This window comes from Seriola dumerili, unplaced genomic scaffold, assembly GCF_002260705.1.
Source record: "Seriola dumerili isolate Sdu_G_001 unplaced genomic scaffold, Sdu_1.0 BDQW01000191.1, whole genome shotgun sequence".
In the NCBI taxonomy this organism is placed as follows: Eukaryota; Metazoa; Chordata; class Actinopteri; order Carangiformes; family Carangidae; genus Seriola; species Seriola dumerili.
In genome coordinates this window covers 2888654-2903946 of record NW_019174446.1, presented here as the reverse complement: position 1 = coordinate 2903946, position 15293 = coordinate 2888654, and the positions used below count along the sequence as shown (strand labels likewise).

The window sequence follows — 15293 nt, the reverse complement described above, 5'->3', positions numbered from 1 at the left end:
TCCTGGCCGGTTTCCTCTCTGACAATTGGACAATGATAAAATGAGTGACAGCTAATTTTAGAAATCTGGGGCTGCTGACTGTAACCATACTTCAAAGAATTCATCTTAGCAAGTTATTTCACACAATTTCCAGCTTAACTGTACTTGTTTCGAGATTTTACTTCTCTTCAGTCTCTTTACAAAGAGGACCACTCTGTTTTATCACGACCAGGACACATGATTTTAGACAGTGTTTGAAACAAAAGGTATTAATTTAATCATGTTAGGATTTTAGTGTATATTAATAAATGTGTGTAAATGTTTTTTTTGTAAGTTCTGATTGACATTAGATTTTTTATCCAGCAGGAGCTTCTGGTATTGGGATAAATAAATGGGTACCTTCCTCTGAGGTTCATAAATTCAGACACATTGTTATTGTCTCTGTACATCCCTTAATATCCATTGTACTGTGCACACAGATACAATCTGTGAAACTCTGAATCATTTATCAATGCACTGCTCTCAGTACAGTCTTGTTCCTCATCACACACACACACACACACACACACACACACACACACACACACACACACACACACACACACAGACTCAAACTATTCATTTGGAAATACAAACAGGTCATATCCAGGCAGGCTCTGTTGTTAATCTTGTGTCATCCTGTTGTTTTTTAATGCATAGCAAATGATGATGATTTAAGCACCTATATCAACAAAATAATCAGATGCTATCAAAATGAAAATGAAAAATTGGCTATGGCACGAAAAGAGATACAACGTTGTCTGTGTTAAGACTGTGTGCGACCCTCTAGATCAAATTAAATAATCCAACAGGACTTTATCTGCACAAGTGTATGTTTTTCTGATGTGAATACTTGTTTTTTGCAAATATTAATATTAATTAATATTATTAATATAAGAGAATGCAGGCTGTAAAGCTGTCTGCGTTAATGCCATACTGTTTTAGGTCAATTAGGTCAGCTGAAGGTGTTCTCTTTGCACATATTTTCTGCAAAATCTAAGGTTTCCAACTGTAAAATGTGCTAAAAGAAGAGCATTTGTCAGCCGTGTTTGAGAGCATATAGAGTCTGTTGCAGTGAGAGGAGGGAGTGGTGTTGCATCCTGCTGCTTACTCTCATTTCTCTCTCTCTCCCTGTGTATGTGTTTGTGACAGAGACAGAGCAGCTTCTCATTAGGTTTTGACAGGGACTGAAGCCGAGGCAGTGCAGGGCAAAGTAAAGTGAAGCTATAGACTACAGACTGAAGGCTTCAGCCTCAGTAGACTGGCACAGAGAGGTGTGATGAAGCACTGAGAAACTCCTGTCTGACTGATACCTCATATTTCCACTTGCAGAGAAGCAGATGTATCGTGTGCTCACTGGAAATGTAATTGAGCAGCATCAATATGCACACACTGGGTCAGAAATAAATCATGATGTGTACTGTATATTAAAAGCATCAGAGAACGTCCAGTTCAAAGTAAAATAAATTCCACTCTTTTATTCCCTCTCTTTGATCTACAGGAAACGAAGCCCATCTGCATCCAGGGATCCAAACCAAAAATACGACCAAAGGGAGGGGGTTGACCACTCACAGTATGCCCCGACGGACGGCGGCATGCCCAGATCACCGTCCGACTATGGGGATGGGGACCCTCGGCGGGCTCCGCGGGGCCCACACATGTACCCAGACGTGGATGCGGCACGGATGGGCTACCGGGACCGACGGGGCCCTGGACGCTGGCACTCCCAGGAATACCCGCTGGACCAGGAGCTAGATGGACCGCCCAGCGAGTATGACCTCCAGCAGCAGCGCCAGGAGGAGTTCCAGGCACGCTATCGCAGTGACCCCAACCTGGCACGATATCCTGTTAAGCCGCAGCCCTACGAGGAGCAGATGAGGATGCACGCTGAGGTGGGTCGTCTGAGGCACGAGCGCCGCCACAGCGATGTCTCCCTGGCTTACACGGAGCAGGATGACCCTGGCCCCATCCGGCTGTCCCGACAGCATCTCACCGAGCGCCGGCCGCCTATGGTGGGACAGCGCTCCTACTCCGTCGACCGCTCCTCACCAGGGCCCATGGGTCCCGGCCTGGGAGGTCACAGAACCTCCAACCACAGCCCCCCAACGCCTCACCGCAGCCCTGTGCTGGGTGACCGATCTGGGGACCTGCGGAGAGGAGACCTGGGTGTAGGCGGGGATCCCATGAGGAGGCAGCAACACCACTTGGACCCCAGTTCAGCTGTCCGCAAAACCAAGAGGGAGAAGATGGAGAGCATGTTGAGGAACGACTCTCTCAGCTCAGACCAGTCGGAGTCGGTGCGCCCGCCACCCCCAAAGCCCCACAAAACCAAAAAGGGAGGGAAGATGCGGCAGGTGTCACTGAGCAGCTCAGAGGAGGAGCTGGCCACCACACCGGAGTACACCAGCTGTGAGGACGTGGAGATAGAGAGTGAGTCAGTCAGTGAGAAAGGTAGGGGCCACACACACCACCAGCCTCTGTCAGTCTACTCTGTTTCTGCTACTTTTACTGTGTCTATAGGTTTATTTAGCATTCATGTTACATTATACAGACTGCTCTGATACGTGTTCATGCTATTGTAATTCTTTCATAGTATTACTGAAGCAATATTGTTTGAAAAGTCAGATCTTATCTAATAATTTAATTATTCTTGCTGTCTCATGTTGATATTGATTTTGATTTATGCAGCTGTTGACTCAGATATAACCTTCAGATTCCCCAGTCTACAGTCTGTATCTGTGCTTTGTGTGTTTGTGTGCTTATCTGTGTTTTTATGTGTAAGGCTCATTATTTTCATTTCAAAAGATCCTTTGCATTTATCCGAGTTTAATAAGAAAATTTTAAATAGCAAGAAATCTGTATCATCAGTAACAAAAATCGTAATGCTGTCATTTTGCAGATTTAAATAAAGTTAAATGTGTTTTTTTCTGGTGCATAATGAGCAGCTCATTTGCATTTTCTCCACATTTTCCTCCTCAGTTTCCACTTTCTGAGCTGTGCACTCCTTTATTGGACTTTCTTTATTGTAAACTGCAGTAAACATTTAATTCTTTGATGTGTGGTGACTTTGGTTTACACCACTCTGTCTCTTCTATAAAGTCCCGACATTTACAGTAAAAAAAATCTTAGAAGCCCGAAAATAATGAGCCTTATGTATGTGCAAAGCACTGCTGCGTTTTATGTTTGTTATGCGTGAATTTACTCACACAGCTCCGGTGCCTTTGAGGACGAGGCTTGTGGGCTCATGAGCCAGATATGTTTCAGTGTGGATGGGTGTTATGTGTTTTTAAATGAATGTAATGCTACTGCTCTCAAGGCCTAATCCTTTTGCCGCTGCTGGCACACTTTGCCGGGTCCCGCCACAGCTGTTTCACATGATCAGTCTGTCCTAATGGACGCTGTTACATAACTGACAGACAGAGGGAACCATGGAGAGGTCTGGGGTGTGGGTGTCTAGTGAAACAAGGTGAGCTGAGTAAATAACAGTTTCAGAGTATTTTATTGGTTCGTTTTATGTCATCACTGCTGCATGTAAATGAATGGAATTAGCAGAAGGTAATAAAAGAGCAGAGGGTGATTGTATGTTTTCCTGCAGTATTCTGTACCTCCTCAGTTAGCTTTGACCTCTTGACTTCCATACTGTTTTGGTACCACACTGCTGATGTCATTCCTTGTAACTGCTCCTGGCTTGAGGTGGATGGTAAAAAGACACATCATGTCTCTGCTCAGGGTTTATTGACACCAGTTTTAGGGTTTTTTTTCACGGCACGTTCTGCTGCTGATTTTTCAAATTAGCTCCAGCAATTTCATTTCAATAACTGTGCTCAAACATTGAAATAATAATGAGAAAGATTTCTACAGGCAGTGGGTCCAGTTTAGCACAGTGTGCCTAATTGAAGAGGTGTGCTTGGTATTGGCTTTGCCTGGCCTGTCTTGCTGTTTAACTACAACAGGAAAATAGAAATGGACATCAGATCGCTCATGGCGAATGTCCTACCTGCTTAGAGACACAAGCGCACTTGTCCAAGTGTATAACCACACACTGGCAAGCAAACAGTCAGAGTGACTGAATTAAATGCCACTTTGCATAGAATCAACCTCAAAAGCAATTGTTTAGGCTGTTAGCTTCTTGACTGCTCCACCTGGTTGACAGTTGTTGTAATTGCAAATTGATTTTATTGTCAAACCTGTAATTACGGAGGCCTTTACCTGAGAAATGTTAAAAGCACCAAACAGAAAGAAAGGAAGAAGAGCGGCTGACAAATGGAAGAATAAAAGACAGACAGGAGGAAAGTACAGCAGCGCAGTTTGCTTTTGTCAGTAGCACTAGACCAAAGCACCTGCCACATGCTCGAAATGTTTAATCTAGAAGAGACTGGAGGAATTCAGTTGGTCTGCTCCGTTATGTAACTGTTCTCCTCACTAAGGGAAGCAGCACCGGCACTACATTATTGATGTGGGAGTTTCCAGGTTTCCAGGTAGCCATGAAACAAAAATAGGAAGAAAAGGCAGGCTGTTGTGAGGGTCAGAGTTTCTGTTGTTTCTGTCTGTGTCTGTCTGCCTCCTCCACAGGTCAGCCTGTGTAGGAGAGGAGGGGGAAAATAAAGGAAGGAGTTCAACTATTGCCCTGAATAAGTATAGCTATATAACATCCTCAGCTGATTATGTGGAGCAATCTCTGCTCTTTATTGAGGTATAATTGGCAGTTTTATTAATTTATGACATAATTAAGGCTGCTGTGATATGGTGCATGCAGGGAGTCTGATAAATGGTTCAGAAAATTCTACTGAATCATTTATTTTAAACCTGTGTCCTTGTTTGCACTCTTTCAGTTATATAACAGACAGCAGAGACAGGATCCAATCTTTAGGCTCCAGACCTGGACATGTGATATTCTGGAGAGTATTGATATAGTCAATAAAAACCTTATATAATACAGTCAGATATAGAGCTATAAAGATACATCGGCCTTTTTTTGTGGAACATAGAATTTACAAATGGAGCAGATATAGGACGACATAGCATGTATTTCAACAGAACCAGGTTTCACAGCTGTTTTAAATGCTACATACTTAGACATAATTATGATTTACATCCTCTTTTCAGTCTAAAAGGTTGAAAGAAAAGCCACAGCAGACAAGCAGAAGATCATCAGTTATAACTGCATGTCAGGCCATAGTGGCAGAGCGATGAAAAAGAGGGCAGAAAGCATCTTTTGGACATATGCGGCCCATCAGCGTCTTGGGGTTTGTGTAATCAGCTCGACTTGGTCAGGAGATGGGTGGGTAACAGTAGGCTAAGCAGGGTGCGTGGAACGCTCTCGACTCTCCAATACCCTGCGGGGGGCCACTGAGGACAGAGGAGGGCTTGATGGGATGGGAAGGAGGGAAAGCCAAAGGGAGGAGGAGACTGGAGGAGAAAGGGTGTGCCTGCTGTAATGGGCCTGGCTCGTGCCTGCGAGCACTAGAGACTGATTTATCGCGATGGCCTCTCCCTGTGTTTTCCTCTTTATTGATTCCCTTGACATGCAGTCTCATAATAGTGCAGAACAGACAGAAAAGGAGAGGCTGGCTGGCTAACTACAGCAGAGAGGTGAACATTGTGTAGTGACAGCCTATGTTACATCCTCATTAATGGCTGCTGGGATCAGTTTTTGCATCTCAGTAAGTCTGCTGGATTTTTAGTCTGTGCTGTCAAGCTTGTTGTTTGAAAATTATTCCCATTAATTCAACCTTTTATAGCTTGATTGTTATGTGTTCTGTGCATAATAAGAGACGTTATCTAACCTTTTATTTTAGGATATATGTTGATGTTTTAAGATCTGCTTCCCCAGAGGTCTAACATGACACTGTATCACCTTCCTAGCGTGGTGACTATGTTTAAACATACACACTGTTTCACCCCTGCCTCTTTTCTGCTCTTGCCCCTTGAATTGTAGTAAAAACAGCATCAATAATTAATGATCCAATTAATAGTTTACACTGGTTTTTATTGAGCTGTCAAAGTGATGGAGAGCCTGCTGGTGGTGAACTCCGCCACTGCCTGCGCTCTGCCTTTGCCCTGAATCAGCACTTTGCGGGCCTCGGAGCCGGGGCGAAACGGCAGGGCTGGGCGCAGACTGCTGATGCTCACAATTTATGGCCGTGATGAGTTTCCTGCTCCCTGAAAAACCACACAGTGCCTCGCTGGGGATCAGTGCCCAATTGTGGTGTGCCACTGTTAATAAAGCTTCGGGGAAAGAAAGGGGAAAGGCTGTACGTGCCTCCATCCTGGCGCCCACTCAGATCCTCCCTGACAGACACCGGGGGTGGGCAGGGTAGGGGGGCCGCTGGAGGTGGAGGAGTGTGATGGGAGGAAGAACAGGCACAGGTTGGAGGTGAAACCGTGACTGCTGCAACCTTGGAATAATCCATGTAGCATCTAATTCCAGTCTATGTATAGCAACAAAACAGACAAATAAATGTAAACCTCTCACCGTCTCAAAATACATTTAGAAGTGTAACGATTCTGAAACCGAGACCGAACCCACCACACAAACATCAGCACAACAGCGGAGTGTCATCGGAAGTCTGAACTGAACCGTGGATTCAGAGAATTGTTAGTGTTTCTTCCTCTGTTTCTATGCTACAAATGCAGGCCTTAAGCTGTTTGAACTATAATGGCCACATTAGGCAAGTGACTTGTTCAATGGAGAGTGTCTACCACTCTGAACTGTGCTCTGGTGTTTACGCTGCCGACAGAGTAGCAACTGGGAGGCGAAGAGGGTAATCACTGTTGTCAGCTGTTGGTTAGAGGTCCGCAGAGGGCAAAGCCTGTCTGGGGACATCCATAATGTTTTATCACAGTGCATAACTGTGTATAGTAAGTAGTTATAGCACTCCCCTAGACTGATGGATGGATAGTGATAGCAGAGGGATAGAGGGAAAGAGGACACTTTCTTTGTTGGGCTTTGCCGCTTAGTCACAACTGTGATGATGAATATGTGTATTGTAAAAAATATAAATACACCACTTCTGAAGCTCAATGGCAGAAATAATGCCAAATTAGAAAATTGACACAAAATATGTCTTTGTTATCTGTTGGCTATCATTCCAATAAACAATAATCACTTCGCTCTCACTTAATTAAATGCTGACATATGGGAAGACGGTGACATTGCTAAAAGGAGAGTGTGAGAAACAAAAGCACTCAGTTAGCTTAACTTTGCCAACTGTGGCTCAGGAGGAAAAACAGGTTGTCCATTAACTTGATACTGAACCCAGATTGCTCCAGAGAGACAGGCAAGTGCGATGAGGCTTATTTGTGACATTTCAGGTGTGATCACTTTTCTTTTTGCCTTTAATGAAGTTGTCTTAGATTGTATGGTAAACTGCTGTAAGGCTGTAAACAGGAACCTGTGTCAGTCGAGTTGTAATAAACTTGAATTATCCTTTAAAACTTGATCTTCATTGTCAGTATGTTAGGCACCTCAGTTCTGCATCAGTTGTGTGTGTATTCTCATTTTGTTAGAAGACATGAAGCTGTGGCTATATTTACTCACAGTGGCACCATCTTTACGCGGCGTTCTTCTTCCATGCATCTTCTTTTTTTCTATATTGAAAATCTCTTCCTCTTTACTCTTGTGTGCTCCGCTCCCCCATCGCCTCATCCTCTACATTCAGAAGTATATGCAGTCTATTTTTATTCCTTTCCATCAGACTTCCCTGATTTCCCTGAGATTGAATCCTCAGCCAGATAATGCCTGAAGGAGGCCTGTCCTGTATAGATCCATTAGGTTCTCCAGCTCTTTGCAGGGGAAGTGAAGTGTGGGAAATGTGATGTATATGGCTCAGGGGCTGCGCAAACACAGTGTTTTCAGACAGCCTTACCTTTGCCCTGAGGTTCACTACAGCTACATACATTCATGCAAACTCCCAAGTATAGCAACAGCACATGTACAAGTGGTGGACCAGTGTCTGCTGAAGGCCTGTCAGTACCAAATAGGCTTTCTGTATTATTTAAATGACTCATCCTTTATATGCTTTAATAACAGCAATTTCATGAGGACCATTTCTTAATACACTTTATTACTGAATTGTAAAATGACTTGCCAGTGTAAGCGAATAACATTTAAATGCCCATTGCCTCCGCATAATGGGGTGTTAAATGCAGAGATATGCTACACACTAAGGTCTGGGGACAAAGAAATCACCACTTCCTCTGCAGTCAAACGGCAGCCCCTCTCTGACAACCCAAATTATTTTTTCAGTTGGTCGGCCTCAACCCTCAGCACTCTTTGCCTCCGTACTACTCTCCATTGGGAATCTTCGCACCACCTTTGGATTCAATATTTTTTACTCTTTTTAATTAGCTTTGATTTTTAAGCCTCTTAATCAAATTGAAAGTGCTCTCCATCTCTCTGCTCTGTGCATCCACATGGGAGAACAGGGCAAATCCTGTACAATGACAAAGTTAGTTCTGCAGACATGCCTCTCCATCAGATCAAATACTCACAGCGAGTTTACGTTTGTTTCAAATATCGTGTACTCTCTGTTTTCTTGATGGATATATCACATCTGCTGCGTGAGATAGGGTTGCAGGGTCTTACCACCTGCAGTTACTGTCTGACCCATCAGCTGCATTGATTAGAAAAGTAAAATAAAAATCCTCCCAGAAACCTCCTGTAATTCCCCCGTCTGTATTTCTCAAGGCTGTGTCCGCTGATGCTACTACAGAAGTTGTAATCAGAGCCTCATCTTTTAAAGCTCTCCCTGGTGCACTTTAGATTGAGGTCAGTTAAGGCATGTGTGGCACTGCAATCTGAATCATCCGGTTAAACACATTAAAGATCTGCCCTGCTCCCTCCCACAGATGCAGCTACTGTAGGATAAGATAGCAGCATGCTAACTTTGTTGGAACAAAATGTGCATTGTTGTCTACTGATTTGAACCAAGAGTCCCAGCCAAGAGTGTTCTTTGGAAATAAAGATGAGAATAAAAGGGGTAAAGTGTTCCAGGAGAGAGAGGAAATATCAGCCTTAGTTTTAGACTAATACACCTTTATGACTGTGCACAAATCTGCAGCTTTGAAGCAACATATGGGAAAGTACAGGAATGTGTTACGGTTTCATTACACAGTGACCACGAGGGTCTCAGGAAACTGTTTACCTTTTGTGTTAAACCACTCAGATCTTGACGTGTCATGATGACATAAACAATCGCTGCACTCATTAAACATAAGACATTTACTGTGTTAAATAGCGCCTCTGCTGTTTTTTCCTTCAAGTGTTTTAACTTGAGACCAGATTGTAAAGTATGGAAGAGATTAGTTTTTTCTGACTTTTTTCTCAGAATTCTGAGATTAAAGTCAGAATTCAAAAAAAAAAATCATTTTTTTTCCACATGTGGTCCTAATCCTCTTCCGTAGTAAACAAATAATACTACGTATGAGCATTTGGAAGCGGCATCAGTTTAAGTGTTTTCTCAGAATTAAAACCACATTTCCCATATTTTGCATAAACCTATTTTTTTTTTCTCTCACAGAGAGATGTGGATTCTTGATCCCATTGTAAAGCAATACAGCACGTTTCATAACAAATCAAACCTTTGGTCATTCAGATCAATGTGAAATGCCTGTTGAAGCCTGTAGAAGTGGAACATTCTGAAAAAGTGAATATAAACGAAATAATGTCGCAGGAACATTTTTGATTCTAATCTTTTGATTTTGAGCTGAGTTTACATGTTGTCTGGCTTTATAAGAAGAGTTTTCCCATGATGTGCAGGTGGAGCATGTTTAAGACCTTTTAAGTAGAAACTCTGACTCGTCTGGAGGTAGAGGTCTGGTCTTGCTTGTCTTGATATGCAGCTTACAGGCTGTTTTCCTCCTGCCAGTAAGTGAGTGCTGGGATTTACTCTTGTGTCCTGCAGAGAAGACAAGCAAAACATGGAAATACAGGAAGAAACCATATGGCCATGAATGGAATGTGAAAACTGAGAATTGTGTGGCTGAGAGCGCAGGCGGCTTCTGTCCCTCCCTCTCTGTACAGTGTTGAGGTGGTCAAGTCAGTATTGATCCTTTATGTATTATGATCTGAGCTACATCTTTCTTTCTCCACAGGGATCATAGAAATGCACATGATGATCACCCTTTGAGTTTGAGCAGTATGTGTGAGCGTGTATGTCTGGATGTCTTGTTTAGTCTTGAGTGTGTATTGTGTGTGTGTGTGTGTGTGTGTGTGTGTGTGTGTGCATATGTTGATGTCTGTACGTTGTGGTTCGTGGTGTCCTCACTGGTCCCTCTCGCTGTCCTCTCTTGTGTATGTGCGCCCTTTCCCCCCCACCTTACAGGAGATTTGGATGGCCATTGGTGGGACCATGCGTCTTGGCATAGCAGCGAGGCCTCCCCAATGTCTTTGGTGAGACATGTGGAGCCCTGCCTTGACCCCCCTCCCCTCCCTCCTGCCCCATAACCCCAATATCTCTCTCCCTCTCTCTGTCTCTCTCCTCCCCCCATCCCCCCTTCTCCTAGAGTCTTTTGTCATTTCATGTTTCCTTCGTTTTATTTACACCTTTGCATGTTGTTTTTCTGTTTTTCTTTCTGTTTTTATCCCACACCTGTAGGGGACAGTCAAAGGGGAAAAAGAAAAACTATTGAGCAGGCATTTATGTCCGAGCCGACACACACCTTATCTGAGAGGCAAAAGAAAATGGTGCGCTTTGGGGGACACTCATTTGAAGAGGACTTGGCATGGTGTGAACCGCAGGTTAAAGACTCGGGAGTTGATACGTGCAGTAGCACTACCCTAAACGAGGAGCATAGCCATAGTGAGAAGGTACTGAGACAATCTAGCCTGCATTTTGTTATTATTATTATTATTATTATTATTATTATTTACCTACCCATCCAGTCTTTGTTTGCTCTCTGTCACTAAGTGTAAATAGGTGAGATGTTTGTTTTTTGGATTTTATTTGACGTATAAATTGATTTCTCTTGCGATTTCGTTCCTTTTTGTTTTTCGGTTACTTTTGGCTCCACCTTGCTCGGTGTTGCCGAAAAAGTCTTTTGGGGGCACCCTCTTTGCTTGCTACTTGTACTTGCTGTTTTGCTCTCCAAACAGAAACTACACATCTTACAGAAGTTGTTAAAGAAAAGCATTGACACACAACCTCTCTGTTTGTCATGGCACACAGGAATGTGGGTCTCTCCTAGTTGCATGCTCGTTCTCCTCCGTATGTTGTGTTCTTGCTCTGCAGCGGTCCTGTTTAGTGCAGTGGGAACACCTTTACTCAGGCCCGTCCCTGTCACTCTGCTGCCCTACCCACAGCACCCAGTCCAGACAGAACCTGCCTCCTGCCCAACTTTCCATTCACTTCTATAGCAAAACTCAAATTACTGTAAAAGCACAAAACAGGGAAGATTGGATTTGTTTTGCACAAAAACTAAAACATTTGTTTTTCTTTTTTCCCTTCCACTGCCGCATCTGTGATTCCACCCTCTCTGTGTCTCATGGCTTTACTCTGTGCTTTTCGTTTTTTCATCCTTTCTCTTCTATGAACTGATGCCTCATAGTCTACCTCATTTGTTTTTGTATCATAGATGATCTTTTTCCCCCTTTTTTCATTGTCTGCTACCCCCTCACTACTCCACTCGATGGTGGTCGTGTGTGTGTAGTGAAGCACCGGAGTGAGACTCCGGTCTTCCTGCTCCAGTTTGAAGAGCTGGTTTGAGGAGGAGTGTTGGGGCTGCTTGCTTTACTCTGCATGGGGCGCTGCATGAGCTCACTCCACCTTCACACTGGCAGGTTCTCACAAGCTCTGGAAGTAACACCTAATGGTATTGTCGAGTTGTATTTATGAGCTGTAATTTGCTGTAAAAGTTGTCAGGTTTTCATCAATACTTTTGTCGATAATTAGGATCATAACATTCCTTCATTTAGAATTTAAATAACTGAGCTGGCTGTTATCTAAAGAAACAAAAAAGTCTTGACGATGCCACCAGAGTTTGTGTGAACTTTGTCCCCTGAGTGAATAAATACTTCCCCCATGCCCCCCTTTCACTATGGACAGTTGTCTGCTTTGGTCTGAAGTGATCAAATTCAAGTGGATGAGTTGTTAAACAAAAGGTGTGTTGTCGCTCTGACCTTGTAGCACCCGGTGACGTGGCAGCCGTCCAAAGATGGGGATCGCCTAATAGGGCGTATTTTGCTCAACAAGCGAATGAAAGATGGAAGTGTGCCTCGAGACTCAGGAGCTCTGCTTGGTCTGAAGGTGAGCTTATGATATGTCTGTTTACCTGTCTGTTTGTGCATACACTGAAAATTTTGCACTGGACCGTCATGCTGTCTGCTGTGGCACCATCATGCTACTTCCAAAATAGCATGTTAAATTTCACACATGGAACAAACAGTATATGACACAGAATATGTCTTGCCAAAGAATTCTGGGTAAATTTGAGTTCCCTCTTTCTCTGTTAACATCTAACTTCTCAGCTGTGGTGTATATATATATATATATATATATATATATGTATGTATATATATTTGTGGCCTCATTTTTGTGTGTGGCTCACTGATTTTCTCCTTGGCTTCCAATTATTGATTACATCATAGTGCTACTCAGTATTAATATTCATTAGGGACTTGATTATTTTCCTGATGAATATTAATTAGCAGCATTTGATATTGAGCTCTATAATTTTCTGTACTCACTCACGTTGAACTGCTTTAATGAACTGCTTTCTGCCTCTTAGAGGAAACAAGTCAGTGTTGTCACTGCTCACATCTGACACACTGCACAGTTATTTCAGTGTTAATGTATTGACACAACCCCTACATATTTATTTATATTCTGTTAATATATATATTCTTACTTATATTCTTACTCTTGGATTACATGACTTAAACCTTCAGTCAGTTTGTGATTTCACTGCATTGCCAAAATATAAAATACGTGTTGTAGATACTTTGGTTTCCCTTCTCTCTCTTAACTGTTGCATAAATCTGTAGGTGGTGTACACTGGAAAAAAAAAACAGGAATAAGCTGAGCAGCCAAAGTCCAGAGGAGCATGGTGGGCCATGAGGAGAGAGAACAGAGAGCAGCAAGATGGGGAAAAATCATTACTGATTGAATGAGCCTCCTGAAATGGCATGTTTGTGTCTGCTCAGTGCCTCTGTGCGTTTCTGTCCGCTCAGCAGCAGCCAACCACCTCGGCAATCCAGCCAGTCAGTCCATCAGTTAGGCTGCCAGCCTTGCCCTCGCTGCCCATCTCTCCCTCTCTGTTCCTTTGCGAGCCTCCCTCTCTGGCTCCTGCCTGTTACATAAAGCCATTTCATTTAGCAGACTTCCCTAAGCTCCTTTGTATGTTGGCATTCAGCTGCCATTAAGAGGGATTTTTATTTGTATGATGCCCATGTAAGCTGAGCAGAGTGGAGTACAGCAGCTCAGGACTGTACAGTACAGCTCTAGCCCACGGCCCTGTACTGTTACAGAACCACAGAGAGGCACCAGAGTGTGTCTCTGGGGAATAAAGTGTAGCCCGGGACATTTGTTAAAAAACAGAGATGCACTTTTACCATTGCCCCTCTCCTTGTAATGCTTTTATTGAGCATTCATACCTTGCAGGCAAGAGCTAAAGCAACGACATCAACAGGACACTTGGAAAAAAAATCTACTCCTGCAAGCTGCCCTACACATGCTACATCTTCATGAAGAGTAAACATGGCACATTAATGCTGTGGCTATAGTAACACTCACAGTTCAGGTTTAGTTTACACTTGTGTTTCACTGCTAATCCAGTCACCTCTCTGCTTTTACAGGTGGTGGGAGGCAAGATGACAGAATCTGGTAGACTTTGTGCTTTCATCACAAAAGTGAGGAAAGGAAGTCTAGCAGACACTGTTGGACACCTCAGACCAGGTATTAAAAACACGGACCCAGTTTTTTCTATAGAAATGAAATGACAGGATCTAGTAGTATTCAGCATGCTCTAGAGGTACATAATTAAGCAATATCCCAGGAGAGGGAGTGATGTTGTACTGAATATCAGCTTGGCCTGCGGTCTCGTACCGTAGACAATCAGAGCCGTGCTGGTATTCAGTACAACGTCACAACCTTGAGTGTGATATTGCTTTTATACAACAGTTCTACAAGCGCCATATTAGTTAAGTAAGCAACAACAGATTATGATTTGTTTGTTTATATGTTTTTATATCATTTATTTGGCTACACCAACACAAGGAGTTCCACAACTGGACTGGTATTGGACTGTTGCTAAGCAACATAAACATTTTCCTGACTTGCACACTAGCTTGCTACTGCTGAAGCATCCAGGTTTCTTCTATTCATCCTCTTCTGACGACCACACATCATTTAATTCAAATGTTATTTCTGGAAATATTTTCATCTTTGCAAAGTTTGTTACAATCTAAGAAAGATAACCACCGTTAATGTAACGCAAATTAACGGTTAACAGAACACCTGTGAAGCGGAGCGATACATGTAGTTAAAGGTGCTGTTGTACTCTATATCAGCGCTCATGGAATGCCTCTCATCCAATCAAATTGCTTGGTCAGAACTAACTGTTGTATAATGATATGTATTTTTTACACTGTGACGACACAGGTAGTGGCAGATTGAAATATTCCATGTGATACTGAGTATCTCTGGTGTTTTTGCAGGTGACCAGGTGCTGGAGTGGAACGGGAAGCTTTTACAAGGAGCCACATTTAAAGAAGTTTACAATATCATACTAGAATCCAAGCCTGAGCCGCAGGTGGAGTTAGTGGTCTCACGGCCTATAGGGTGAGAGCTCACAAATAATGACACACACGTTATACTCTTCACAAGACAACAACAAGACGCCCCTGTTGACAGTGACTAAGTTGTTAGGTGTGAGAACGGTCTGTGCTGAATTTGTAAAATACCACACCAAGCATTCTGAACACAAGTTTCTCGTCTTTGTTAAATATTTGTTTGAACATTTTAATTGAGCCAATAACAAGTAACACCAGGACTGAGAGTGTCCTGCCTCTTACCAAGTGCATGCTGGGATAAGTTCCAGGCCTTTGTGACCCTGAAAAAGGAACAATCACCTTGAGTGGATGAATTTATGAACCAAACTACATGTTACTATTTTGCCGAGCAGCTAAACATAGTGGTTTGTCGGTAACATCTACAGCTATAAATGTTGATTTTTTTAAAGAGCTTTTCAATATTGATGCATCTGTTGTGCAGTAAAATGTATTTTTTTTAAGAATTTCAGAATGGTTTCAGATGTGATGTAGTCAGTCAGAACAAAGA

General features: G+C 42.9%; 1 protein-coding gene across 20 annotated transcripts in view; it reads left to right on the top strand.

The window, feature by feature from the left end:
- Positions 1 to 15293, top strand: part of rims2 (regulating synaptic membrane exocytosis 2) — a 144378-nt gene that overhangs the window by 69700 nt on the left and 59385 nt on the right. For 14 of the 20 annotated variants that reach the window (XM_022753372.1, XM_022753380.1, XM_022753378.1 and 11 more), the window contains 5 exons: positions 1520 to 2469; positions 10344 to 10411; positions 12144 to 12263; positions 13811 to 13910; positions 14672 to 14795. In XM_022753372.1, coding sequence (XP_022609093.1) covers positions 1520 to 2469; positions 10344 to 10411; positions 12144 to 12263; positions 13811 to 13910; positions 14672 to 14795 — 1362 coding nt within the window. Of the gene's footprint in view, positions 1 to 1519; positions 2470 to 10343; positions 10412 to 10616; positions 10829 to 12143; positions 12264 to 13810; positions 13911 to 14671; positions 14796 to 15293 lie in introns of all 20 variants that reach the window. The other 6 variants (XM_022753381.1, XM_022753374.1, XM_022753375.1 and 3 more) reach the window with 1 other exon arrangement.